The 25,759-nt window shown below is 42.1% G+C and overlaps 2 protein-coding genes across 4 annotated transcripts in view; one reads left to right on the top strand and one right to left on the bottom strand.

Annotated features, from left to right (window-relative positions):
- yeats2 (YEATS domain containing 2) overlaps positions 1 to 15,640 on the top strand; it is a 28,459-nt gene extending 12,819 nt beyond the window's left edge. For 2 of the 3 annotated variants that reach the window (XM_026149080.2, XM_080292263.1), the window contains exons 16-30: positions 72 to 230; positions 1,237 to 1,364; positions 3,063 to 3,209; positions 6,011 to 6,190; positions 8,385 to 8,760; positions 8,857 to 8,991; positions 9,411 to 9,548; positions 9,787 to 9,940; positions 10,031 to 10,107; positions 10,218 to 10,297; positions 12,227 to 12,434; positions 13,004 to 13,239; positions 13,399 to 13,473; positions 13,720 to 13,793; positions 14,257 to 15,640. In XM_026149080.2, coding sequence (XP_026004865.2) covers positions 72 to 230; positions 1,237 to 1,364; positions 3,063 to 3,209; positions 6,011 to 6,190; positions 8,385 to 8,760; positions 8,857 to 8,991; positions 9,411 to 9,548; positions 9,787 to 9,940; positions 10,031 to 10,107; positions 10,218 to 10,297; positions 12,227 to 12,434; positions 13,004 to 13,239; positions 13,399 to 13,473; positions 13,720 to 13,793; positions 14,257 to 14,365 — 2,276 coding nt within the window. In that variant the 3' untranslated portion in view covers positions 14,366 to 15,640. The remainder of the gene's footprint in view (positions 1 to 71; positions 231 to 1,236; positions 1,365 to 3,062; positions 3,210 to 6,010; positions 6,191 to 8,384; positions 8,761 to 8,856; positions 8,992 to 9,410; positions 9,549 to 9,786; positions 9,941 to 10,030; positions 10,108 to 10,217; positions 10,298 to 12,226; positions 12,435 to 13,003; positions 13,240 to 13,398; positions 13,474 to 13,719; positions 13,794 to 14,256) is intronic. The other variant, XM_080292264.1, reaches the window with a different exon arrangement.
- Positions 15,641 to 16,832: 1,192 nt separating this feature from the next.
- map6d1 (MAP6 domain containing 1) lies at positions 16,833 to 23,488 on the bottom strand. The gene is made up of 3 exons (XM_026149081.2): positions 22,737 to 23,488; positions 21,737 to 22,064; positions 16,833 to 17,509 (listed from the first exon to the last, which is right to left on the bottom strand). The coding sequence occupies exons 1-3, from the start codon at positions 23,285 to 23,287 to the stop codon at positions 17,429 to 17,431; spliced, it is 960 nt and encodes a 319-aa protein (XP_026004866.2). The 5' UTR covers positions 23,288 to 23,488; the 3' UTR covers positions 16,833 to 17,428.
- Between the last annotated feature and the right edge of the window lie 2,271 nt (positions 23,489 to 25,759).

Genomic DNA, 25,759 nt, shown 5'->3' on the forward strand with positions numbered 1-25,759 from the left:
TTAAAATGTTTGCAGTTTTAGAGCTGAGTGAGTAATCATTATTATTTCTCTTATTCTGTGTTTGTTCCTAGTGATGGCTACACTTCAGCTGCCAGCCAACAACTTAGCCAATCTGGCCAATTTGCCACCAGGTACCAAACTCTACCTGACCACCAACAGCAAGAACCCCTCGGGGAAAGGAAAGCTGCTCCTCATCCCACAGGGAGCAATCCTCCGGGCCTCCAGTGGAAGTGAGACATGTTGCGTCCTATATTATTAAATATATATAATAATAATCGTAAATAATATTTTTATACAGCCACTGTTTAAAAAACCCATATCAGTTTCCATTGACATGGTATTGCTCCTTTTGTGTCAGTGTTTTAGTCACATGCTTTTCTCAATCCTATTCATGTTTATTAAGACCAAGCAAAGGGTTTGTTTGTTTAAAATGCTTGTAGTCAATCTTTGTTGGATGTGTCACCATGTTTTAATAGAACTCTGTGACAGTGTATCTTTGTAGCAGCAAAATGGAAAATGCAGGTTAGCGTTGTCATGTTTTATATTGCAAGGACCTGCAAGATTATAGTGTATTTCATGAATTAATGTAGAATAATTATTCTAAGTTTAATATCCCAAAGTATAGCTTTACCACTTAAATATGGTTTCCAGGACAGTCTCTGTGGATTACAGTATGTGGGTATTTAATATGCAAGAAAACCTGCAACATGTGAAGCTGCACAACATTTTCTAGCAGGTGTATAATGTCATAAATTACTAGGTGTTAGAAATAGGCATTTGCCTGGAGCGGGTAGCTTACTCAACAGTGTTGATAGAAACTGAAAACAATGCTTGATTTTGTTGGCAGCTCAGTATTTGGGGTCAGCATCCCAGGCAAAAACCTTTCACTGCGACATTTTCATCCATGCCTCCAAGTTGTAGACATCTGTATTAAAAAATATTTTGGCTTCCAGCTCGTCATAAAGTTTGGAAAAAGAAATCCACTTCTGAAGTGACTCTACAACTTGAGGCATGTTAGTGCCAGTTACAGATATTGGCTGCTGCTGGACAGTGAGTCAGTTACAGTCATCTGTTTTTCTGCTTAAAGACATTTGGATTTTCACAGCAGTAAGCCAACATTGCACTGCCCTGCTCTGCTTCACAATCGTGCCTTTGCCCTTCTTTGAAATGGCAGCACTGATACTCTGGATTTTTCATATGAAATGAGACTGATCTATGTGGATTTCTGTAATTTAGGTCAGCAGTCCCAGAACAGCTCATCAGCGGTCTCTGGGGGCTCTCACAACTCCTCCTCCTCTTCCTCTTCAAGCAATCTACCTTCCAACCTCTCCTACACATCTTATATCCTTAAACAGACCCCACAGGTGGGTAGACCCACTTTTTCCTTTACTAACGACAAATGCAGTCACACACTGGCACAACATAATTTGTGGCTCTGTATGTATCTCATCTTTGCTTATTAGAGTGTTCATATTTGACTGACCTGTTCTTAATTAGAGAGTGTGTGTGTGTGTGTGTGTGTGTGTGTGTGTGTGTGTGTGTGTGTGTGTGTGTGTGTGTGTGTGTGTGTGTGTGTGTGTGTGTGTGTGTGTGTGTGTGTGTACGCGCAGAGGTTTCAAATTTCCACATAGACACTGGGTCCTGCTTTCCTAATAATGATCATTCTTCAAGAGCCATCTTTTTTTTCTGTAAAATTTCATGTCAGTCTCTCTTATGAGCCAAAGAGCCGGCGCACTCCCACATTCTAATTAGGACCTAGAGGATCAATTGACCTAGAGGGCTAATTGAATTTTCCGTAGCTATTATGTTATAAAAAATTAAAATGTAATGGAAGCATTGTACTGCTTAAAATAGTCATACTGTGCACATCATGTAACCTTGTACTGTATGTAATTTAAAGTCTAATATTGGTGATATATTAAGCCTGGCTGATCCTGTGTGGGTTTACTAGGCTGACCTGAAACCAGTTTTTATGGCCTTTGAATACAATAAGTCTGTAAGATTTTAGATAAAGACAAATTTTGTTTTTAGTAGTTACACCACTGTAGTGACTGATTTTGTGTGCCTGTTTGTATCCAGTAACTGAACACTTTGTTGGTTGAAATAGGTGACTGGCCTGTTTACTGAAGAATATCCCTGGTCTTTGCCTCGAGAAATTCTTGAGTTGCTTTTGCATTATGTTTTGCCGTATATGCATGAACTGTCAAAGAATTACAGCCGTTCACCACTAAAAAGGTGCTCAAAAGTAACTGGACTGACAGAATCAGCATCACGTTTACTGCAAAGTTTGTACACAAACAAGGAATTTCTCTTGGTGTCATGGTTCAAATACAGAGGTACAGAGAGAGAGGCTAACAGATAGTTTTATGGCCAGATGATGCCTAGTTAATGTCCTTAGTTATTTTATGATGAATTAAACATATAAAATTTGTGGAGTTGAGTCCAGGCAATGAAATTGTATTGGACTGTGTCAGAAAACACCTGAAAGAGCCCGCCTACTTCTGGGGGGAAAACTTGAGACCAATGTGAACCAGACTCATGGGTAGTAAGTCAAAAAATATAGGAATTTGCAAAACAGATGGCCGGTGCTCCACAGAGAAAATGGATAATGACCTAAAGAATACTGCAAAAGCAACCTAAGAGTATCTCAAGGCAACGAAGAATAAATATTTATTATTTATAGAACAAGCTTTTCAGTTATTTAATTTAAAACTAAAGGTAAAAAGATGGCTGCAGTAAATGTCCAGGTGTTCTAGACTTCTGACTGCAAAAAATGTCATCCAGTCATTGAAAACAAGCGTTACACTGGAACATATTTTAATTTTCAGCATTTGAATGTGGTGCACTTTGTATAAAAATGCCTGTAAATCCTAAACAGTTAAAGCGGGACTTTTAAGCTCCTTGAATTAAAGCTGATAATCTGTACAGTCACACACTGATTTAAAATCCACAGTGCTGGCGTACAGAGGCAAAATTAAACAAAAATCATTGTCCAAAAACTCTTGGACCTGACTGTGTGTCATTAGAGCTGCACTTTAGTCATTCTTGTTCTGTTTTCTCAGGGTACGTTTCTGGTCGGTCAGCCCGCACAAGGTTCGGGGAAGCAGGGGAGTTCCGGTTCGGCAGGTCATGCTGCATCATCTCCTGCAACTGCTAGCCAGCAGGCTATTAGAGTGACAGCCGGACAGAAGGCAGCCATCTTGGCTCAGGTCAGTGTGGAGAGTTTACTGTAAGCTGTTCAGTGTGTAACACAAATGCTGCTGTAGTTACTACTGCTTCTGTGTTTCTTAGTTGTTTCTTTGACAGTCTGATTTTGACACAGGCTTGTCTTTTGGGTCTTCCAGTTCTGTGATAGTAGGACTCGTGTGGGGTTTGCCAGCTCTTTTGTTCCTGCTCTGCAGTCATTTTCCTCTTTAATATTCTTAATGAAATATTCATTCTTCTTCTCTTCTTTATTTTTACGCATTGCTGTATGTTACTTCACTGATTGCCTCCCTCATTTGACCACTAAATTATGACCGTCCTGCCAAATCTCAGATTTTGTGGTGGAAATGCTTTTGTATTTTCTTTGACAATGAAATATCTTCAGAGGTCTTTTCTTTTTCATTTGGAAGTATATGGATTAGTGTTGTGCTGGGAATATAATTTCATAACACAGTTCACGATCTGTCATCCACACACTGAAAGTTGTATTTTGCACATTGTTAGAGGGGCATGCTCATTTCACGATAGTGTATTAGAGAAGTATAATTGTTACTAGAAATGTCACTGCATACTCAGCGTTTAAACAATGCTGCCCTTGCAACAGAAATATGGCCCACTCAGCTAAATTTCTTTTTCAGTTTTATAAATGTACAACACCATGTAATTGTAGTTATCAAGCAAGGTGTTATCCAGCAGGACTGCAGTAGTTCTATAAAATAGACGGTTATATGAAGCCTGTGTCAGAATAAACTGGCATAACAGGACTCGGCCAGAGGATAACCACATCTTTGTACAGGATAAGAAGGCTGTTGTTGCTAGCTCTGCTAACATTAGCCACACTCCACAAACGAATTTGACCACCTAAGTAACGTTATACAGGCTGCAAGCTATGTGCGGATCATGTCTCTCCACGTATTACTTCAGCATTACATTAGTCTAATTTGTGCTAGACTCAGTTTAAGTCGTTGCATCGCCTTAATTCTCCAAAGTAAAACTTTCTAAACTGTCTAAAGATGTAAAACCAACGTGTGATAGATGCACACTGGCCCCGGGCTCATGGCACATTCTTACTGGCAATAAAATTTGCAGTTTTATTGGAGTTTAATCTTTAAAACACTGTCAGACAATTTTTGAAATGACCATTCAACCAGATCTATTTGTTACCATATTTAGTCTTGTGTGAGAGTGTTAGGCTCAAAATAACAACTTATGTAACATTGTTGTCAGCTGTACTATTTACTATTTTTTTATTGTTTGGACTAGAGTTAAACTATTTTATCCACGTGCCAGTTTGTTTTAATGTGACGTCTTTTTTAAAATCTGTGTCTGTGTTGGCTGTGTTTTGAAAATTGATATTTATTTAAATTATATTTTTGAAAATTAATTAAATGAAAATGTTATCAAGCTTTTTACAATTTTCTTAAATACCAACAGGGACCATCTGTACAGATCATGTCGCCCTCTTTAATCAATGTAAATTAATCACCAATGACATATGTGGTTATTATCCTAGGCTGATTTTAAGGTGCTTAAGAGAAAACATAATTTGTGCTTGACACAGACTTTTTTCTGTTTAAGGTATTGCGCCATCTTAATTTTAATTTTAAGTTAAAGTTTATATAACATCTCCAGACATAGATCCAACACAGATCCAACAAGAAACAGTATAAACGGTGGATGTAGCTACCAAGTGGTCATCCTCTGGTTTTTGAAGTTTTGTTTGGAAGAAACAAGATCAGCATTTTCACTTGGTTTCATCTTGGTTTAAAAAAAAAAAAGTGATGAGGAGGAGGGGCAGGTCCAATTGATGTCATAAGCCAATGAACATACCTAAAGAAATAATGCTCTTTTTCAAAACATAGTTTGATCAAGACTTTTTTTATTCATTGTAAACTGTAACTGAGTCCATAAACTCATCAAGAAAGTGGTTAGAGGTCAAGACAGAAGGCTTTCCCATAGACTTCTGTAGCTCCAGAGGTGTTTCTGCAACCACAGCTATCGCCATCTGGTGGCTTTTAGATACACTGCAGGTTGAATGTACTTCCTCACTGGCTTAATTTTTCCAACTGCGAAGCCACGTCCATGTTTTATGCTGTTCATGGTTATTAGATCTGGTATTACATCTTAACTCTGAAACACAGATTGGAAAACAAAAAAATATTATTCAAAGATGGCACTCAAACACTACATATGAGTGTAGTTAGTTTTCCATTGGTTCCACTCACAATTTAAATGAGCTGCAACAGTGAAAGACCTGTCCAGGGTGCTGCTGGTGCAAGCACCTGATTCTCCCATGTGCTGCTGAGCTGGAGGTGGACAAGTCCCCTCATGCATTTTAATCAGTCTCACTTTATATAACATTATCATAGCAGTTTCATTTCTTAGTGTTTACCCAAGTGAAAACTGACTTCAGAGTTTTAGTCAGACTGGTGTAGTGTTAGTTATTTTACAGGGTTTTTTTCTGATTTAAAAAATGGCTTCCATTTTCATTTTCATATGAAATGGTCTATAAATACAATAATTACATTGTTGTATTACATTGGTGTGCTGCTCCTGAACAGTGCAAAACTCAATAATATCATTGGTAACAAATGTAAAAGTGATTCCTTACTATTTACTGGCAACATGGCTACTGTGGAAATAAAGAAAAAAGTCTATGTGTGTATGTTTGTCAGAGTTTAAATCTTTTTTCTTTTGATAGATTGTGAGTTTTCACCTCATGCCTCCTTGACAACTTCAGCATGCTGCACGTGGGCTGCTGCTGCTGATGTTCTAAGTGGGTAATTGCTCGTCCTCTAATTGACAGGTGGTGGGCAGCTCCCAGGGTGCACAGGTGAAGTTGCCTGACGGCTCAGTTAAAACAGTAACGGCAGCGGGAGCAGGCCACTTGTCCAAGCCGGGCACCACCACGTTAAGGATGACAGGTGGAGTCATCACCGCTGCTAGCTCCACGCCTGGCTCTGTCAGCAGTGCGAGCCAACAACAGGCGAGTTTCACAGCTTTTATTTACATCCCTTTTATTCTGCATGGCAGATGTCCCTATGTAAGAGTCACATTAAACCAAAGAGCTGTAAGCATTTCTTTTATGGTTGCAAGCTAGTTATGCTGTTTTTAATTACGCTGGATTTCATACCCACGTACAGATGAGGACACAATTATTAGCCTCCCTTTGAAAATGTATTTATTTTTCTAACACAGCTGGAAGGAATTTTTAACATCCTAGTTTTATTTTTTGGATGCTTACATTATTTTATTTTGTGCACAGAAAGAAAATTATTTCACCGAAAATTAAAAATTACCAGGGTCAAAATTCTCAGCCACACTGATGCTAATGGTCAGTTGTGACTGGATAACAGCCTGCAGTCACTTGTTTTAGCTTTGAAATCCAAACTCAAGTCCTCCTGAGCAATCCCAGCCCATTCCTCTTTGATGAATCTCTCAAGATCCTCCAGATTTGGTGGTCTGCTTGGTCTTCAGTTAGCCCCACGCATTGGAGTGGGCAGGCGAGCGGTGGCATGAACAACCATCTCTGTGAACACGATAATTTGAGAATGAGGGAACATAGGATTTTCAAATTAATACCATTGATCCATCTGCTAAAAGTCTGACGAGTTTGAAAAATGTTGATCTTGACTTCAAGGTTTCTGAAAATCTTGTAAACACAGTAATTTGAGGCAGGTGACAGCTAAGATTTTCAAACTTATACCAGCAATAGTTCTTATCTGCTGGGAGACTGAGGGTTAGCACTGGTGGCTTCTGGTATTTTTCTTGGTCTGCAAACTCGCAGTCCATTCCTGTGCAGGGTTCTGATGATTGTCCCACAATTCACGACTTGGCGAAGTCATTCACTAGTGTCCTGGCAGCTCTCACTAGTGTCCTACCTCTGCCAGGCTTGTTCTGTACTGTGAGGCTCTCTGAATTTACTGATGATACTTCTCCATCTCTTGCCTTGTGAGCACCAGTAATTCTTTTTTGCAAGTCTAAACTGATTTCTTTTGGGGTTTTTTGTTGTATTTTGGCATGATGCTTTCTCAGGTGAAGCTCAAACTCTTGCTTAAGTTTTTATATTGTGTGTAAACTGGAAGAAAGTCCTCATTTTTAACTTGCTTTTACAAGCTTTGAGCATTAAAGCACATCATTGCACATTTGTGGTTTGTGCTTTGGCTCAATTTAAAAGATCAGTTTTTGGGGGGTGTTAATATTGATCCTGGTATTTCTGCTATTCAGAGCAAATAGAAATAATTGATGCGTTCTAAAGGAAACCTTGCTATGTCCAAAAAGCATTTAGGAAAATTTAATTCCCCTATGGAATTAAAATCCATGGAGGAATTAAAAATTTTCAATTCAATAGGGGAGCTAAAGCTTTTATGCTCATCTTTAAATCTGGTATTATAGATACTAGAAGCACCCTGATTTTGCAAGAAATAACACATTTTTGTATAAGTGGAATTGGAAAAAAAGGCAGTAGAGATACACAGAAAACAAATGATCCAGCCTGAGTGCAGTGGCTCGCATGTGTAGGCACGCTGCTGTGTATATTCATAAGCATCGGTCTGAGTTAGGATGATTACATCTTTAGAGTCAGTAGCTAGGCATCATAAAACAGAGAAATTGCAACACATAAAAAGATTTACTCGGAGCTCCAACAAACAAGCCAAAGAGGCGGAACTTCTCTTTCTGAGGACTCTCTGTGAGGAAAAATGGACTCTTTTGTTTCTGAGATTCCATAAAACCAGTGACCTGATCAGCACAGCTCATTCTGAGAGCTGCGTGGCACTAGAAAACAAACATCAGCAGAAAAAAGAATACACCAACTCTCCTCCAGGCACAGCCACAGCAATCTTCTCTCACATATACACTACAGTGTTTTTGCAAATGGACTTGGACTGTGATATTTTTCATATTTATGAACACGTTCGCTGTCGTGCAGCTCCAGATAAGGTGAAATGCTGCTGTATATGTTTTTATACCTCACTTTATTAGCTATTTTGAAAGAAGGGATTTGTAAATAAGTGTGTTGTTTAATGAAACCATGGTCTGCCATCCATTGTGAAAACAGCTTGGACACTTGAGCTTTTGCTCACTTTGGTTAGCTCATTATCAGAAACGTTAAAGGACATAAAAGAGTCTGTGTTTGCTTATTTCCTGCGTGACACGTGTGTTTCCGTGTGTCCATGCAGGCCCTCGATGGTGGGAAGTCTGCTTCTCAGCATCACTCACTCCTGATGGCAGCCAACCAAGCAGCAGTAATCAACGCAGCAAAGAACACCAGCGCCGCTGGTGGGGGCAGCAGCTTGTCGAAGGCAGCAGTGGCCTCCTTGGTGAAGGGTGCTGGAAACCCTGCTGCGATCGCAAAGACTGCTGGAGGTTCAGCTGGTGCTGTAGTAACAGGTGCAAAGGGGATCACCAATATGCCTGTCATCAGCATGTCCAAAGGTGTGAGTACTGTTGTGGGTGTGCCCAAAATCAGCAGCAGCGGCACATCCCTGGTTTCTGCAACTTCGTTAGTCAGTGGAGTGGCAGCCGCCGGAGGAAAAACTGGTGCTGCTCTCTCGGGTAGGCAGAAATAAGCCTGTTTCTGCATTAACTGTCAGGTTAAATGTTAATGCATTACTCGAATAAACAGAGCACCTATGTTTTTGTTTTGTAAAGGTATGCTGAAGATCCATTCTGGAGGTTCCAGCTCCCAGCAGACTGTCTTAACCATTCCTGCCAACCAGCTCAAGCAGCTGGGAGTTGGAAGTGGGTCCGGCGGACTGCAGACCATCTTCATGCCTGTGGGGAAAGGTGAAATAAACCCTCAACAAAACAGTGAATTCTAGATTAATAAACTGGGTCCTCCATGATAACACAAGATACTGCACAAACAAAGGTTGCTTTGTTGGAGTCTCACTTATTTTTAATAAGTTTCTGAGGGTAAATCTTAAAATATACAAAAAATATGCAAAATATGTTTTTCCTCATATGATTTACAGTGTGAGAACAGTTACTTTACGCTCTAAACTGAGTTTATGTTCCTTCGTTTAAAGATGGCAGAATGATTTATTTACAACACGCAGGAAAACAGATTTTCATTATTTCACAGTTTTCCTAAGTGCAGCTTCTGGAAGACCTGTCATCCTACCCTCTCATTTTTTCATCCACTCGTTAAGCCGGTGTACCTAATGGCCCACAATCCATTCCTGTGTGTTTTACTCTGTTTGTAGTCGTGTCAAAGGGCCCAGTCTCCAGTACTCCTTCCTCCTCCTCCTCCTCTTCCACCACCCCTGGAGCACCTGGAGCTGGAGCCTCCCCAAGTCCTGCCAGCCAGGCCTCCCCCTCCCTTGCCCTGCCTCTGGTACAAGGTGAGGGGTCCATCCTCACTCCACCTGCTCTCCTCTTCTTTTCCACTGTACTCCCAAACTCCTCTTTCTTTGCGTATAAATTTATTTATTTTGCTTAGAAGCACATTAGGCTGTAACTAGTAAACTCAGATCCCATCCCTGTAGTCTCATCTCATCATTTTCTTTTATCTCCCAATTTAAAATATATAGTATGCATACTAATAAAGCAGCCGTCTCTAACACTTGCTTTCTTCCACAGTGAAGACGGAGCCAGGTGCTGGCACAGCTGTCACAGCTGGTCCATCACCCCCGGTGACTACTCCTGCCCCCGCTTCTTCTGTCCACGTTGCCTCTGCAGCTACCACAGTCAAACAGGAACAAGGGGCAGAAAACTCATCGCACGACCTCATCAAGTAAGGGCAGGGACCTGTTACAATCACATACAGTGAGTGTATACATGAAAGCTTCTTGGCACCTGACAGCTGTGATTGTCTTCTCCTCAGCACTGAGCATATAGAAACCATGATGCAGCTGCTGACAGCTGTGGTGAAGAAATTCCCTCTAATTGTGCCAGATAAGAGTAAGTGAGCTCGCCTTTCATTTGATGTATGTAAAGGAAAAGTTTACATCAAGAAAGGAAAAGCTGTCTAAAAATTTGACACACTGGTGTATTTCTGTTTCTTTCTATAGCCGAAGACTCACATCCGTTTTGTGCCTCGTCGTCAGAACAGTATTATTCCTGGAATATTGGCAAGCGCAGAGCATCAGAGGTGACCTTTTGTTTTGTGTTTGCTTTTGATGATAAAAATTTAAATTCACAGAAGTGCAGTATCTGGGCTTTCAATCAGAAAGCCTCATTAGAGTCAAAGTGCTGATGAACCAGCAGAGATGTACATGTTTTGTTTTTGGAGCTGTGCAGGCTTGGAGTATATTCAGGTTTTTTCTTGAAATTATGCAAATGTGTTAAAGTTTTTCTCTCTCTCTCTTTTTTTTAAGCTTTCAAGCTGTCTTTCAAATAAAGAACGCAGGCTTTTTTCTTTTCTCTGTATGGATTTCCTCAGATGAAAGTTTTATTTAATCCCATCTGGGGTGACAGCACTCACTTACTAGCGTTTGCTCTCCAGGTTCCAGCTTGAGGGCGTCTGTGAGTGATAATTTGCAGTGTCTGCAGTTTTGGTGCCTGTGTAATCTCTCTTCATGCAGCATCCCGACTCAGAGAGTTTTCTGCTTGCCTCATGTCTTTCTGTTAGGTCACATATATATCGCTGCCTCTTGTCTCCTGTCATATCTTCATCAGTAGCTCATACAGGCCAACCCATATTGTAGCAGTCTGTTCTCTTTTTCTATTGCTATAAAAAAGGATCCCAGACAAGCCAAGGCATAGTTATTTATATCTACAGGTCACTAATTTACACAGAGGACAGGGGACTCATCACACATCATTACACATTATGAGGACAGGGAACGATTAAGTGGTGTCTACGGGCTGGAGAAAAACTGATTCTGCACAGCAAATCTGTGTGTTTGCTAATGAAATGAAAATCCTATATGCACATCATCCCACCTCAGCAACAATCTGGTAACACTTCAAGGGACTTCCAGGCCCAGCATGACTAACCATCTGGTAAAATGAAAGGAACGAGAGCCATAACTTTAATTTCAGTGTTCATCAGGACGGGAGGAAAACGAACTGCATCTACACACGTTACTCAAGATTCGTCCACTATATTGGTTGTGATCTAATCACCTGTTGCTAGGAAAATATGTATTCATAGGTAGCAGATTGCCACAGTTGCCTGTAGTTTTTACCCCATCACCCTTAAACGGTTGATGGGTATTGCCGTCACCCTGCCAGCCAGTCAGGCAACATGGACGCTTACGTTGTGAATGCAATAACTCGAGAACAGAGCGATGTTGAAGTTTCAAATTGATACCATTGATGTCTCTACTAAAAATCCCTGGCAAGTTTGAGTCTCAGTAACATCTACGTCAAGGTAGATGTTCTATTCAACAATATGTTGGCAACCAAAGCAATCACAAGGAGGTTTTTAACCAGCTGGTTGGGAATATACCTTTTCATCCTAGCAACAGGTGGTTGCCAGGGGTCTGTAGACCTGCCTGATCGGGGTTTTAGCAGTCACTTTCCCTGCAAATGGAGCGTTGACTCGTGCCTTATTCACTTGATCCTACAGTGTCACATGCCCAGAATGGCAGCCAAGTTAATGCCACTTGCGTTCACATGTGGGAAAGACCTCAATAGAATAAAATAATAACATCAGATTTCAAAAGACGCTCAGAAAGTCATTTCTTTGCCCAGTTTAAGGATTAATAAGCTTCCCCGTGTTAGACTTCCCGCTAGCCTGCTGCTTCATTAAGGCGTCAGAACAGTGAGCTGGCACGATCAATGTCTATTACTCATCCCACCGGAGCATCGAGCAAAAAGCATGCTAATTGCATTTGTTCACACTGCTTTATAAGCGTTTTTTGGATGCAGTAGGCTGAAAGGAACCAAAAGGACACTTGCCTGTATGTTTATTAGGATAAGGAATATAAAGTATATGTGTGCCATCACACAGTCAAAACTCTTAGTAACCCCAGCTGTGTGTGTGCAGCAACATGACCTGTTTGTGGCTGTACAGCTTGTGATTGATTGATTTCTATTCTCTCTCATCATCTCTCTGGTTTTGGCCTGTGTGCAGCTTCAGCGAGCCGTAGCGGTGAAGCGGGTCGTCCAGGACGTGTTGGATCGCTCGCCCCGTCTCCAGGCCCTCACCCCGCCAAAGACCAGAGAGGTGGTTCAGTGGTGTCGACAGAGGGGTTACACGCCGCCTGACCCCGAACCCCCACAACCCAAGAACGATGACGAGTCCATCGAGGACATTCTCACTCAAATCGATAATGAGCCTGGTGAGTTTGTGCCTGTGTGGACTTGGTCTACATCTTCTACAGGAAGATCGTTTCACTCGGTCTTGTTAAAGCTCCAAGCGGATCAATATTTTCGCCTCAGTGTTGCATGTGTGGGTGTACTGTTTCTGCACCTACCAGTGGATCCAGTAATGCGTCTGCAGACCAGTTGTGTGCGAGGGCGGCCAGTGTTCAGCCTCAGTGCTTTTGTTCAGTTGCATTGTTTAATTTGCTGGGAACTCTTATTAATTCCATCTTTTTGTCTCTAAAGGATGGGTGATGAGGCCGTTTAGCTCACTGAGCCAAACAACATGATAATCGGTGTTTGTGTTCTACTTGTCTCTGTCTGTGCAAACGTCTTCATTTGTAATTGTTGCGTTGTTGAACTGCTAAAATGAGCAAAGATCTCACAAAAACCCTCCTTCACATGTCTAAGTTTTGCTTTACACCACACAGCCGCGTATCAAGAATCTGTAACTTGAGAGATGCACCGAAGCAGTCGCCGTTTCTGCTGATGCTGCGGCTTGTGAAATGATGTGTTAAATGAAGGGTACGTGTAAATGTTCCCGCAGAGTGCCCGTCGACCCTGAGTAGCAGCGAGGAGCTGGTGCTGCGTCTTGAGCAGATGCAAGCTCTGCTCAAGACTGAGCCAGAGGAGGCGGATGACGAAATAGTCGACATCATCACGGTGACTCCTCCCTGCCACAAGCTAAAGGTCAAAGAGGAGGAACAGGAGGCTGACCCGGAGCCCAAATTCTTCCTAGGCGCCAGCCTGTCCGATCAGTTTGTCAGTGAAGCAGCTCAGCAGGTTGGTCTCTGGGTTTGGTTTTGTTTTTTCCCCTAAGAAATGTGGAAAAAATGAAAAAATTCAATCAGTGATTTCTGATTCCTCTCCAGCTTTTAGCAGCTAACAGGAGGGCACACCACTTTCCCCCTTTTTTTATAAGATGAACACTGCCTCTTTCAGATCGGGGTAACCTTCCAGCCGGTGGAGGTGGAGAAGAATGTGTTCGCTCCAGTAATCGAAGCCATGATTCTAAAGGTTGTTCACTGTACACAAAACAGTAACTCATGAAAAATGTCAAGAAACACTTGACAAACAGTCTGAATATGAATCCTGAATGCTTGTTTCACTTAATCACTGTGTGTGTGTGTGTGTGTGTGTGTGTGTGTGTGTGTGTGTGTGTGTGTGTGTGTGTGTGTGTGTGTGTGTGTGTGTGTGTGTGTGTGTGTGTGTGTGTGTGTGTGTGTGTGTGTGTGTGCCTGTGCCTGTGCCTGTGCGCTGTAGGCTACAGAACAGTTTGCAAGTGACATCCTGAGAGAAGCGCTGGCTGGGGCCTACGCCAAATCCCCTCCAAACAGGTCAGCCTTTTTTTCCTCTTTCCTCTCTAGCATGCGACCTGCCTTAAAGCTCCAGTTTTCACTTTATTTTTTATATTTGGGCCTTTTGCAGCCAACTGAGTTAAAATAAAAAACAAAGAGTGAAGTAAAAAAAAACCAACTTTTTTTTTCTTTTGATGTTTTCTAAACAAATGTTAATATAAAAGCCTGGTGGTAGCTTGTATCTTTTTTTTTCACCCTTTATCACAAAAATAGCTAAAACTGTGTGTTAGATGGTGCTAGAGTGGATGGATGCTCTGTTTTTTCAGTAAAAAAACAAAACTGTGAGTCACCTTTTACCAGAGGGCGATACATTTTAAAATGAAAACATGTCTGCATGCTCACTAAACGCCACAAACCAAGGGCTGTCCCAAACTGAAAGATACCTCAGGGTGGTGTTTCTGTTCCTCTTGAAGCCATTTCTTGGTTGCATTTGTGTTTGCAGGGCACCAAGAGAGATCACAGCCATGAACATCCACCAGGCTGTCAGCAGCATCCCCACCTGCGACTTCCTCACTAATACACACATGGGTTACCTGGCTAAGGACAACTGAGGCCTCCTCTACTTGACATCGACTGGTTGCTGACAATGAGACAAATCGACCGTGTTCGTGATCACACTCGGTCCCGTTGGCTCAGGTTGCACAGCAGTAATAATGTACTGTATTCATTAAGTTGACCATTGAAGGGCTCAGTTTGCTGCTCGAGCAGCTGCGTAGCAGCAAAGTAACAAATGTTTCTAATACTCTGTAACATCTTAGTGCCGGTGCATTGAAGCTTCGTGGGGCTCGTGTTATTGGATTTAGAGAAGCGATTATGCTCTTGCTTACCTCAAGAAAAGATTATTTTAATGATGAAGTGTTTTCTGCCAGACAGCTAGCTAGTCACTGGGAAAATGAAGCCTGAGTGACTTGCAGGGTTAAATAATAAGATCAGACAGCTGTCCCATCTCCAGTGTACTGCATCTCGCCATCACAATCACTGAATTTTTGGAACTGGCTGAGTCTTTTAGCTCAGGTGAACCACAAATTTAGCTGTTCGGAAACACACTGAGTATTTTTCTATCATTTGGGCAGAGCATACACAGCAGTTCTGCTGAAAGTGGCATGGCAACCAGCATTCAGCTTTTGATGTGTTTCACGGTTACCTGGCAGAGGTAACGTCGAGCCTTGCAAGACAAACAAGCACGCAGGAAGTGTTTTCTAAGGCCCTTCAGATGGGCTAATAGATTCATCTTTTATAGTCTGAAATTAAAGGTGGATTATGCCACAGAGACACCGATGAACTAATATGATGCAGGAGACGGTGTAGTGTGAGAATCATTGTGATTTAGAGAAACTCGCTGTTAGTATTTATCTTCTGTTCACGAACCAGCCCTGGCAGCACACTGAAGTGTTTTTAAGCATTGTGTGTAACAGCTGTGTTGTATCTTATCATGTAATGTATAGTGTATATGACCAGTATATGAAGTATGGTGTTTTCAGACACTGTTTATTTTTCTATCAAATCTCAGCACCTGCGATCAATTACACCCCGACAGTAGTGAGTGTGTGCGTTTGGATGTGTTTGCTGTAGTCCCCACAGAGGTCAGTGAAGTTGATGTGTGTGTCTGTGTGCGTGTTGTGCTGTTGTTTCTGTTTAATGTGCTGCTTTGTATTACGTTCATGTGTGAGAATGAGTGGATGTGTGTCGGGCTGAGTGACTCTGATGCCTGTTAAACCAAATCGTATTAGTGTAGAAGACACCTAAACATTGTATTTTCAATTTCAGTGCAAACCAAAAATATAATCAATATTCTTGTAATGAATTTTAAAAACAATTCTTGCAAACCTGGCTCGTCTTTATTTATTTTTCTTGTCTTTTTTATGTTTTTGATAAATGCAATCATACATGAACAGTGTGCTGAACCCAGGTTAGTGACACAGGTGCCTGTTACAGGCTACTTATCAAGTAAACAGCTAGTTTCTCAAATTACACACCTGTGCAAGTTTTTAAATGGTTATTAGTGAGACTAATGCAAATATGCTCAGTGTTTGTCTGGACTGTCCACAATAATATTATTTTAAAGGACTGATTTGACTCTTTTTATATACACTCTTAAAAGCCACTTTATTAGGTTCATTCTGGGTTTTACCAACTTTTTCAACGAGGTGCTGGAAACATTCCTCTGAGATTTTGGGCCATATTGACACGACAACATCACATAGTTACTGCAGGTTTGTCGGCTGTACATCCATGATGTGAATCTCCTGTTCCACCACATGTCAGAGCTGCTCTATTGGTTTGAGATGTGGTGACTGTGGAGGTCATTGAGTACAGTGAACTTCCTCGTTGAGTGTCAAACCATGTTGAGCCCACGTGATCTGTAACTTCAGTTTTCTATTCTTTGCTGACACAAGTGACACTCGGTGTGGTCTTCTGCTGCTGCCGCCCATCTACTCCAGAGTTGGATGAGTTGTACATTAGGAGATGCTCTTCTGCATACCCTAGTTGTAGTGGCTGCTTCAAGCAGTCTTGCGTTTTTCTTCTGACCTTTGACATCAAGAAGGTATTCTCATCCAGAGAACTACAGCTCACTGCATGTTTTTTCTTTTTTGGTCCAGGCTCTATAAACCCCAGAGATGGTTGTGTGGGAAAATTTCAGATCGGCAGTGTCTAAAAATACTCTTGCCAGCCTGTCTGGCACCAGCAGCATCACTAATTTTAAGTACCTTTCTTCCTTATTCTGATGCTCGATTTGAAGCTGCTCTCAGGAGGTCACCTTGAACATGTCTGCATGACTAATATGCAATGAGTGGCTGCCAAGTGATTGGCTGATTAGATATTTGAACTAACAAGCAGTTGAAAAGCTATACCTAATAAAGTGACCAGTGAGTGTAACTGCTCACTTTCTTGCTGTGAATTAGAAGTTGGGTTCAGTTCACCAGAGAGATTAACTGGCTCTTAACTGCAATCAAGAGTGAAAAGGGTAAACATGACTAACAGGGCAATGGGTGGAAGAAATACAACTGAGGAGGCATCTGAAAGTAACAACCTAGCTAATGATCTTTTATTGTCATTTATCTTACATTACTCATTTGCTCTTTTTCTTTAACAACAGATTTACAAAAAAATTGAGACCAACTAATACTTTTTCCAAACTGACAAACCAAATAGATGCTGAGGAAATAAATTATTTTCAAGCAGATTTCTAGCAACACCAAAGGGCAACACAGTAGTCTACGCGGGTAAAGGTCACTTCATCACTGGTGCACACTGTTTGTTTGTTTTTTTGTTTTTCTATGTTCAGTGAAAGGACCAATCAGCAGGCACACACACACACAAATTCACACACCAACACACAGAGCAGCCAGTTTCTTGTGCGTTTATGCAAAAACATCCAAAAAAAAAAAAAATCAACTTCATTACATGCGTGTTCATTTCCATTGCAACAGGGGCAGGAAGGAGTGTGGGGGATGGGGGGAGGAAAGAGCTGTCTAACTATCTCCATTTGGGTTGCTGAGTCCGTGGCTCCACAGCCTTCCCAACAATACATTCCCTTGCATAGATTCTTGTGTTGTGGAATGAAGTGAGGACATTTCCCGTGTCGACTCCTCAAAGCAGAATGGCAGCAGGCGTCAGATGTTGAAGACCCTCGAAGATCCGCTTTGAAAGACAGCAGAAGGGTTTGGAGGGAGTTTGGTCCTCACCAGATGTTCCTGCAAGACAGATAAAGAGTGACAGGTGTAACAGCAGTCTTCTAAAGTGGTCAGGGAAATGGGAGCGAGTGCAGCAGCTGTGATGCTCACGCCACACCCGTGAAATGAGAGGACACTGGACGGACTAAGCTGTCAAATAACATCAGGTCTTGCTGTCAGAGTGCTAGCAGTGTGGGCTGGGTTGCTTTTTCCCCTCTTTAGTGCTGATCTGTTCTGCTGATGACAGCTTCCCCCATTCCTCCCAAAAAAAGAAAATAAAATCTGGCCAGACTTTTAATCTGGGCTTCAGTGAATAAAACATGGAGACATTGACCACACTCTGTTCTCTCTAGCAATTAATAGATCTGCCCGTTATAGCGGGCCCAGACTTCTTCAGTTTCTACTTGCATATCTAGCTGAAGTGTGGCAGCTTTTTGTCGGCCAATCAGAGCACAAAATCTTTGGAGAGTCCTTCAGACTGTGGTCCCAGCTCCACTGTGAGTCTGACTATACAGCCTTGTGGGTGGCAGGGAAGGCAACACTTTTTGTTTAGCAAGTTGGATTGTTGTGTGACTGTTTTCAACCCCCAACACAATCTCTCTCTCTCTCTCTCACACACACACACACACACACACACACACACACACACACACACACACACACCTACACACACACACACACACACACACACACACTGTCTTCTCTGCTCTGTGCAGCAGCCAGGTCTGCCTCTCTCCTAAATTAGATTGGTGCCAAACGAGACTGCAACCCAATGCAACATTGCACTTTAACAGATAATCCATCACACACTGCTCCCCTCCCCCCACATCTCCATCACTTATCTATCACACAGTGCATCATCCCCCACCCCCCGGTCTGAGTCTCTTCCCCCTCATTCCTTTTTTTGCCTTTCCCCTGGTTTTAGTACAATCCTCACTTCTCTATATAAACAGTGCCAAGTTGGCACCAGACACTTCCTCTGTAGTCCTGAGCAGCGTGGGAACGAGGATGACGTCCAAGTGAAAGAATAGGGGGAGACAGCTTGGCAAAAATGAGGGAGGAAAGAGAAAAATAACACATGTAGAACTGTAGAAACTTAGGGCTGACTTATGGGGGCGAAGCAGGGAAATGAATGGGGTAACGCTGACTGATCAGAAAACCATCTACAACTCCGACACACAACAACTTCAGATCGCTTTCCGAGCCTGTTAGAGGAGGTGGAAAAATCAGATTCCAATGCAGGGATTTGCCATCCCCCCTGCCAAATGAGTAAATGGAGGTAACCGGAAATTTTAGGTTAGATTTTCCCAGCAGGCCATTTAATCCGCTTCATGCATTTTAAAGCCATTGACTCGACTGTGCATCTCTCTTCCTGCCATAGAAGAACGCAGCACTCTTAATACACTGTAGTCGCAAGTTATGAAGGATTGCCAATGACCTGCAAGGGAGAGAAATCTCAGGAGGCTGCTCGCTGCCTGTGAGCTAAATGTGAAATAACCAAGGATTTGTCACAAGCGCTCCTGCCGTGGTTTTCACTCTGCGCACTGGTGGTTTTGTCTTGCTTATCCCTGACACACACTGCAGATTATACAAGCCATCCTCACAAATCTGTTTGCCTTGCGATGCAGTTGCCAGGTATGATTGCTTCCACAAACACACACACATACACACGCTGCTGCAAACTAACGGGGTGTCAGGTTTAACTGAGGTTCATTCTCTCACCTCGATGCCTCCTCTCCCCGGGATGCGTTAAATTGGGTTTGCAAGTTCAGTGAGTTCAAGATGAACGCAGCGCTCTCGTCTTTAAAAAAAGAAAAAAGCATTGCTGTTTTGTTTTTTTACGTCATGAAATCTGAGCCAGCTTTTGTCTTTTGAGACGGATTTGATCTGTTATAGGTGAGGGGAGGGGGCACAAATTGATTTAAACAGTAATGAGAGTTTTATGGCTGCCCACCTTCTTTTTCATCAGGAGCAGATTACCATCAAGTTAACCGTTACATCTTTTAATGAGCTGCCGGTCTGCCTGCTGAATGAAGATGGTTGATGGTAATGCTGATCATAAAACACCAGATATGGACAAATACCAGCTGAATACTATGACCCAGTATAATGTGTACTGGAGTGGGATGTGTAATGCTTGGTCAGACACCTCTGCAGGGGGTTAGTGAGTCAATAAATGAGTCGGCAATGAGTGGGCCATCGGTAACCGGGGTGGATTATCTAATCCCGCCAGGCTGGGCTTGTGTCACACTGACAGATTGTGGTATGCCAGACAAAGTGCATGCAACGCTGAAAGACGGCACAATAAGAATGTACAGGAAATATCTACTGCACTCTTTCTGAAGCTTGGCCCACTGGCAGCAGCACATCTCTTCTTAATGTGCCCTGAACTCTCACTCCAACTGGGCCAGTGTTATTATTAGAGTCTGTGTCCTGCCATTAACATCCCATCCCTTCAACCTCCATTAGCATCACACAGCAAAACCGAGGTATGCTGCAGCTTAACGGACCAAGCTTTGTTCAGAAAGTGATGCAAATAACTGCAAAGTCGTATCGTTCTGCTCTCGTGCACGAATTGTTTTTTTTTTTAACCGAGTCTCTCAAACAGTTGCTAAAGTGAGAGCCACGTGTTCGTTTCACCAGAAGAGCACGTGTGCCAGATCTCCCTGAAAACCAGTCGGCTTAAGATGTTACTGGGGCAGCTGTTGTAACACAGATGAAGATCTGACCGGGTCCAGCCCACAGCTGCCCAGATCTCCAGTGGCAGATGGCACTGAGTGTTGAGGGCGGAGGAGAAGGATGGCACTAAACTTCTGGAGATTCCCCAAAAACTGTCTCCCTAAGTATCAGCTGACAGCTGACCTGAGAGAGCATGCAGGCAGCAGACTCAGTACTTTTATGTCAGATATGCACCAGTTTTATTATAGTTATTATTATTTTTAGAGAAACTAATGAAGAAGTATGATACTTTAGAAATTATATAATGGAAGCATAGTGCTGCCTGTAACACATGCAGTAGAGTAGCATCACAGAATAAGTCTTGAACCACACCACTTAACCTTAGAATTCAGGTGTTTTCAGTCACATGGCCGCACCTGTGCACCTCGGCACGCATTTGGGCTTCGCAGACATTTGTGAAAGAATGTCTCGTTCTAAAGAGCGCACTGAATTTGAGCATGGTGGAGTAATAGGACACCACCGCTGCAACAAATCAGTACTTCTCTACTAGATATTCCACCATCAGGTGTGAGTGATATTGTTGCAAAGTGGACGCATTTAGCAACCACAGCAACCCAGAGACAAAGTTTCAGATCGTGTGAAGTGCATATAGGGCTGCTGACTCAACAGCTGCACAGCTCCAAACCTTCTCTTGCATTAACATCGGCACAAAAAACTGCACACTGGGAAATTCATTGCATTGGTTTTCACGGATAAGCAGCTCCTGTATGTGTAATGTGTAGTAACCCCAGTACTTTTGTTCATATACTATGTATGACCCAAAAAGTTTAATATTCAGTGTAACTCAAACATACTTTCTATACATAGCAATATAGAATATCAGTCAACAAATAAATATCAAATTTTCTCCCTAAAAATCTGCATTGTGCAGGCCTTATATGACCCTTGCTGAGCGTCACCTTATTATTTAGCTGTGAGTTATTCTGTATGGTTGTTGCTCAGGCAAAGCCCTATAAATCTGCAATCTGAGAGCATATGGTTATACTTGTATGTATATAATGTATATGATATCACTGGAGTTCCATTGGCTATCTAAAGAAGCACTGTGCTGTGTCATAAAGAGAAATAACCTCTTTTAATAACAGCAAAGATTAAAGGATCACACGTTTCATTGCAGCTATGATCAGCACTGATTTCTAGACAGATGTCAGTCAGTTAGCTGACTGAAATGGACTGCAGTTCAGAGAATTACACATGTAATTTGTTGTCCTCATCAACCCAGTTTTATTCAGGCCACAGTAGAGAGTGTAGCACCAGCACTGTTACCTAACACGGTACATGGCCTGTTTTAAACAGCTGGGTCACTTTGAGCCTCTCGGGGACAGAATGCTGTATCACTTTTCTGTGATGCCCCAACAGCAACAGGCCGCCGGGGAGATGAGTGAAGATGACTTTCAGGATGAGCGAGCCTGGATTTAAACGTGCAGCTCTAACAATGAACTGTGTGTGGTTTTCTTTAAACTTCAGACATAAAACATGGCTCCTTGAACTCAATGATTATGCGCCTACCTCTCCTTTGATTGTTCCACTGAGCTCAGTCCTCTCAGGCAGGATGCTCTGCTGGAGGCTGGATGGACTCTGCAATCTGTAGGCTTGAAGGGCAGTGGGGGCAGGCTGGGGGACAGCGGCAGGTTGGATGTTGGAGGCAGCGGATGGGATCACGTGTTCTCCTTGATGCAGACCCATGGACCTGCCAACCTCCCCCCTGTAGGCAGCCTGGTAGCTGGTTTCACGTGGGACGTGAGTGGCTTCTGTCCCAGGGCTGGAGTACTGAGCTGGGGGGGGTTTCCTCGCACTTTTGGCCGGTCGCACCCCCGCCCAAGGCCTGTACTCTTGCCTGGAGGTAGAGAAGTGTATTAGTAGAGTGACAAAGCTGGAGGGGGACGTCTGGAGCATGAAGTAATAACAAAGATTAAATTAATGGAGAAATTAGACAAAATAATGTGCTAGTAATCTTGAATTGGGCTTAATATATTCCATTCTTTAACAGCTGATGCAGCAAACTGCAGAATAAGAGTCCTGATGAAACATGTGGGCGTTTATCAGTATCTTGGCTGTAATGTATGAATTCAATTCCCAAAGTGTATATACTAACTCTGCCTCGGGGTCTAAATGAACCAGAGGTCATGAAAAGTATCTGAGGGGGTTATATGTTTGTTTTTTCATCTTTGAAATGTATTCACATGAATCAACCTTTTTAAAAAATCCCATTTTAAAGGATTAAAAGCTAGAAAAGGTTGAAAAACACAGACCTCCACATACAGGGGATACAGTGCCAGCACAAATCCTACACCATACTTGCGCTGTACCACATACGAATATGAAACGTGTGAGAGAATTATTTAATGAGCCCTCGTCTCCACGCATGCTTGTTGGCTCGACCTTGGAAGTCGCTGAACTAGTAATAAATTAAAGTCTAATTAAGCATCAAAGCAGGCATGAGCACATCAGCGGCACACCGCTGTGAACAGCGCTCGGTGCTGAAACAAGGTGAGAGAGGATCTCAGACCTGTAGGAGCTGGTTTTGCTCTCCTCCATCACCTGCTGCTCCCCCCATCTCTGCCCCTTGCCCCTCTCCTCTCTCCCCCCCCGGCTCTCCCCAGGCTGACCCTGGACGTGGTAAGTATTCACCGGGCTGTCCGACACACAGTCTGCCCTGCTCCCCTCGTTATTAATCCACGGGAAATTCTCCTTCCTGGGGATGGGCCATGGTTTGAAATCCTGCTTGTACTGCGTAACACTGGGGAAAGGTACTCCCGGGGGGTGGTAGTCTTCCCGGGGCTTGTAGCTGGGCTCCTTCCGTGACCTGAAAGATCCTCGGGTCCCAGTGCCATCCGCGGGCGCATGAGGGGAGCCTTTGGCACGCGTGTCCGGAGTTGGTGTGTAGTTATTGCCGGGTGCGCGCTCCGAAGCGGATACCTGCTTGGTGACGGACCGCACCTCCTGCTCGGCGATGTCCGAGTAGTTCTGGATGGTGAGCGGGACGGAGAGGTCCGATTTGTCGAACTGATTCCAGAAACGAGCCAGGCAGCAGACTCTGCTGATGCACGGCCAAGCCATACTCCCTCTAACTGCCGGAGAGGAGAACAGAAGAAGAAAGGGGGAGAAAAAGAAACAAAAAGACCTGAAAAAGAAGAGAAAAGCGATCAGAGGTTACATTCAGAGTGTCGCCCTCCCTCTTCGCTCGTTTCTGTAAAGCTAAGAGTGTATAGCGTCCAGGAGTCCATGTCACCCAGCAGAGGAGTGCCAACAGAGATGAACCGGTCTGTCGGGGACCGTCATTGAATATTCCTCTCACGTGGTCTGTGATAGTGCCTCCACTATGCAGAGGAATCTGTGGCAAATTATTCTCCGCATCTCCACAAGACGGATCCCGGCGTTTGCGCGGGTCTGACTGGACTGGACATGGTTATCTGTCTCCACTTCCTCACACGACTCCACTTCTCCAGCGAAAAGCTTGAGAATTGGCTGTTTTGCGGCTTCTCCCGTTACAAATCACTAAAATAATCGTACCTTGTTCACCGTGAGGTTACATAATGATGCAGCTTCGGTGTACGCTGCTCCACAGTGAGACTACACTGTTTACAATGATTTCTTGATGTTGTTATTTTAAGTCACGCATACACAAGTCCAACGAGCCCAGCTGGGAAATGTGAGGATGAGTGGATGGACTATTTTTTCAGATGTTTCTCAAAATGTCTCACAGTAAGTTCAGTTTAACCATGTGTTGCGTCAACCTGCTTCATAACCACTGAAGGGGAGCTAATCAAGTCACTAAATAAGACTTTCAAATGCATTTAAAGTGCACATAAAACAGCATTTACTTTTCTTTGCTGCCTGCAGACATTATAATGTAATATAAAGGAGACAAACGGGCCACAGAAGACAGTAGTAACATCAGTAACATCACGTTCCTGGTAAAAAACAAAAATATTAATGACGGTTGAGGTTTCAGGGTCCTGTGGAGACCCCTCTGTTCACAGCTACACAAGGACTCCGTAACATTAACAATGCCTGCGTGTACATTCTGGACTGGGTCATATAAATGGGACACACAAGTTAAAGTGATAATGACATGACTCTGTTGGCAATTATATATAATTGCAGGAGAACAAGGTGTAGTTCACTGTGAATCAATCAATCAATCAATCAATCAATCAATCAATCAATCAATCAATCAATCAACCTAACAATTTAAACATGTAACAGAATTTTTTGATCACAAAGTTTTCCTGTTCATTAAATCAATAAAATGACATAAATTGACTGAGTTAACACGTCTCCAGTAAAATAACATGAAAAAATTCACAACTATACAGCACTTATTTAATATATAATATTATTAAATACATTTTATTCTAATTTGTAAATACATATTAAAAATTAATACAATGAGTAAAAATAAGCTGTAAAGTGATAGGTTGTGTAATTTTACATATTTGTTTGTTCATTAACTGACATGTTGCAAATTGAAGTACTGTATCAGTGTGTTAATGCTGTATTACAGAAATACTATAAGATTATTTTTAAAAGTAAAACTCATATTTTAACAAGTATAACTCTGCAAAGGCTCATATCCATTAAATATACGATTTTATGTGAAAACATATCCTAACAATCAAAGTTCAGGTGATACCATTTGTAACGGGACACTGTAAATGCAATAACATTTTCTGGGAATCCATTAAATTTAAATGAGTGATCCTTTTAAGGTAAAGATAATAGTAAAGATATCAGAAATGTTTCTATAAAGTTACACCTAAAAATGTAAAAAGTATTTTTTTTATCATCACAAAACAATAATAAATTATAAATTATAAACCCAATTACTAGTTTTGCAATAGTATTAGCACTTTTTTTGGTTGATATATCATTTTATTACATATGGATTAAATTTCCAAAATGTTTTAGATAGAATTACATAATAAAACCCGACTAATAACAGTATACTTTTCTGTAAGTTTAAGTGTTTTACACACTTTTTATTTAACATAAAGCATACAAAAACCCACAGGATCTCTTGTAAATTAAAGCTACAAAACTATATTTTAAATAAATGTTTCTGCATTTTAGAATATGGTAAATTTGTAGTATTTAACAGTCTTGTTCAGTATGTTTAATATAATATATTATATGTTATAATATATAATATAATACATATGGGACCACTATGGCTTTATGGTGAAATGATGTAGGCAGGAGCAGGTGTACATTTAACCAGAGTGGGTTTTGTTCCACTCATGCAGGACCCTTCATCTTAGTGGGCAGCATACTACATGTGCCTTTTCCACAGTCAGCCTGGATTGCAGGTTAGTACATTAGTATGTGGCACTTAGAAAATGTGAGCCCACACAAATTTGTAATATTTTTGTGGGCTCACAGTTGACTGTTTCTGACCATTTGGCTGGAGCACTATTAACATTTAGCGCTAAAGCAAGAATTTATGTAATTTCCTCCTAAAGTCAAGTGCAAGTTGCACCATTAGCCTTATTATAGAGCTGCCTGAAGCTGATGGTGTCCACAATACATATA

The sequence above is a fragment of the Astatotilapia calliptera genome, chromosome 18 (genome assembly GCF_964374335.1).
Source record: "Astatotilapia calliptera chromosome 18, fAstCal68.1, whole genome shotgun sequence".
Classification (NCBI taxonomy): Eukaryota; Metazoa; Chordata; class Actinopteri; order Cichliformes; family Cichlidae; genus Astatotilapia; species Astatotilapia calliptera.

What these genes read in the sequence shown, in the direction of transcription:
- map6d1 (XM_026149081.2), bottom strand. Translation starts at nt 23,287, where the DNA reads ATGGCTTGGCCGTGCATCAGCAGAGTCTGCTGCCTGGCTCGTTTCTGG. An exon ending in AGCAAAACCAGCTCCTACAG is followed by an intron (nt 22,065 to 22,736) that starts GTCTGAGATCCT and finishes CTCTACCTCCAG; the next exon opens with GCAAGAGTACAGGCCTTGGG. An exon ending in GTGGAACAATCAAAGGAGAG is followed by an intron (nt 17,510 to 21,736) that starts GTAGGCGCATAA and finishes TCTGTCTTGCAG; the next exon opens with GAACATCTGGTGAGGACCAA.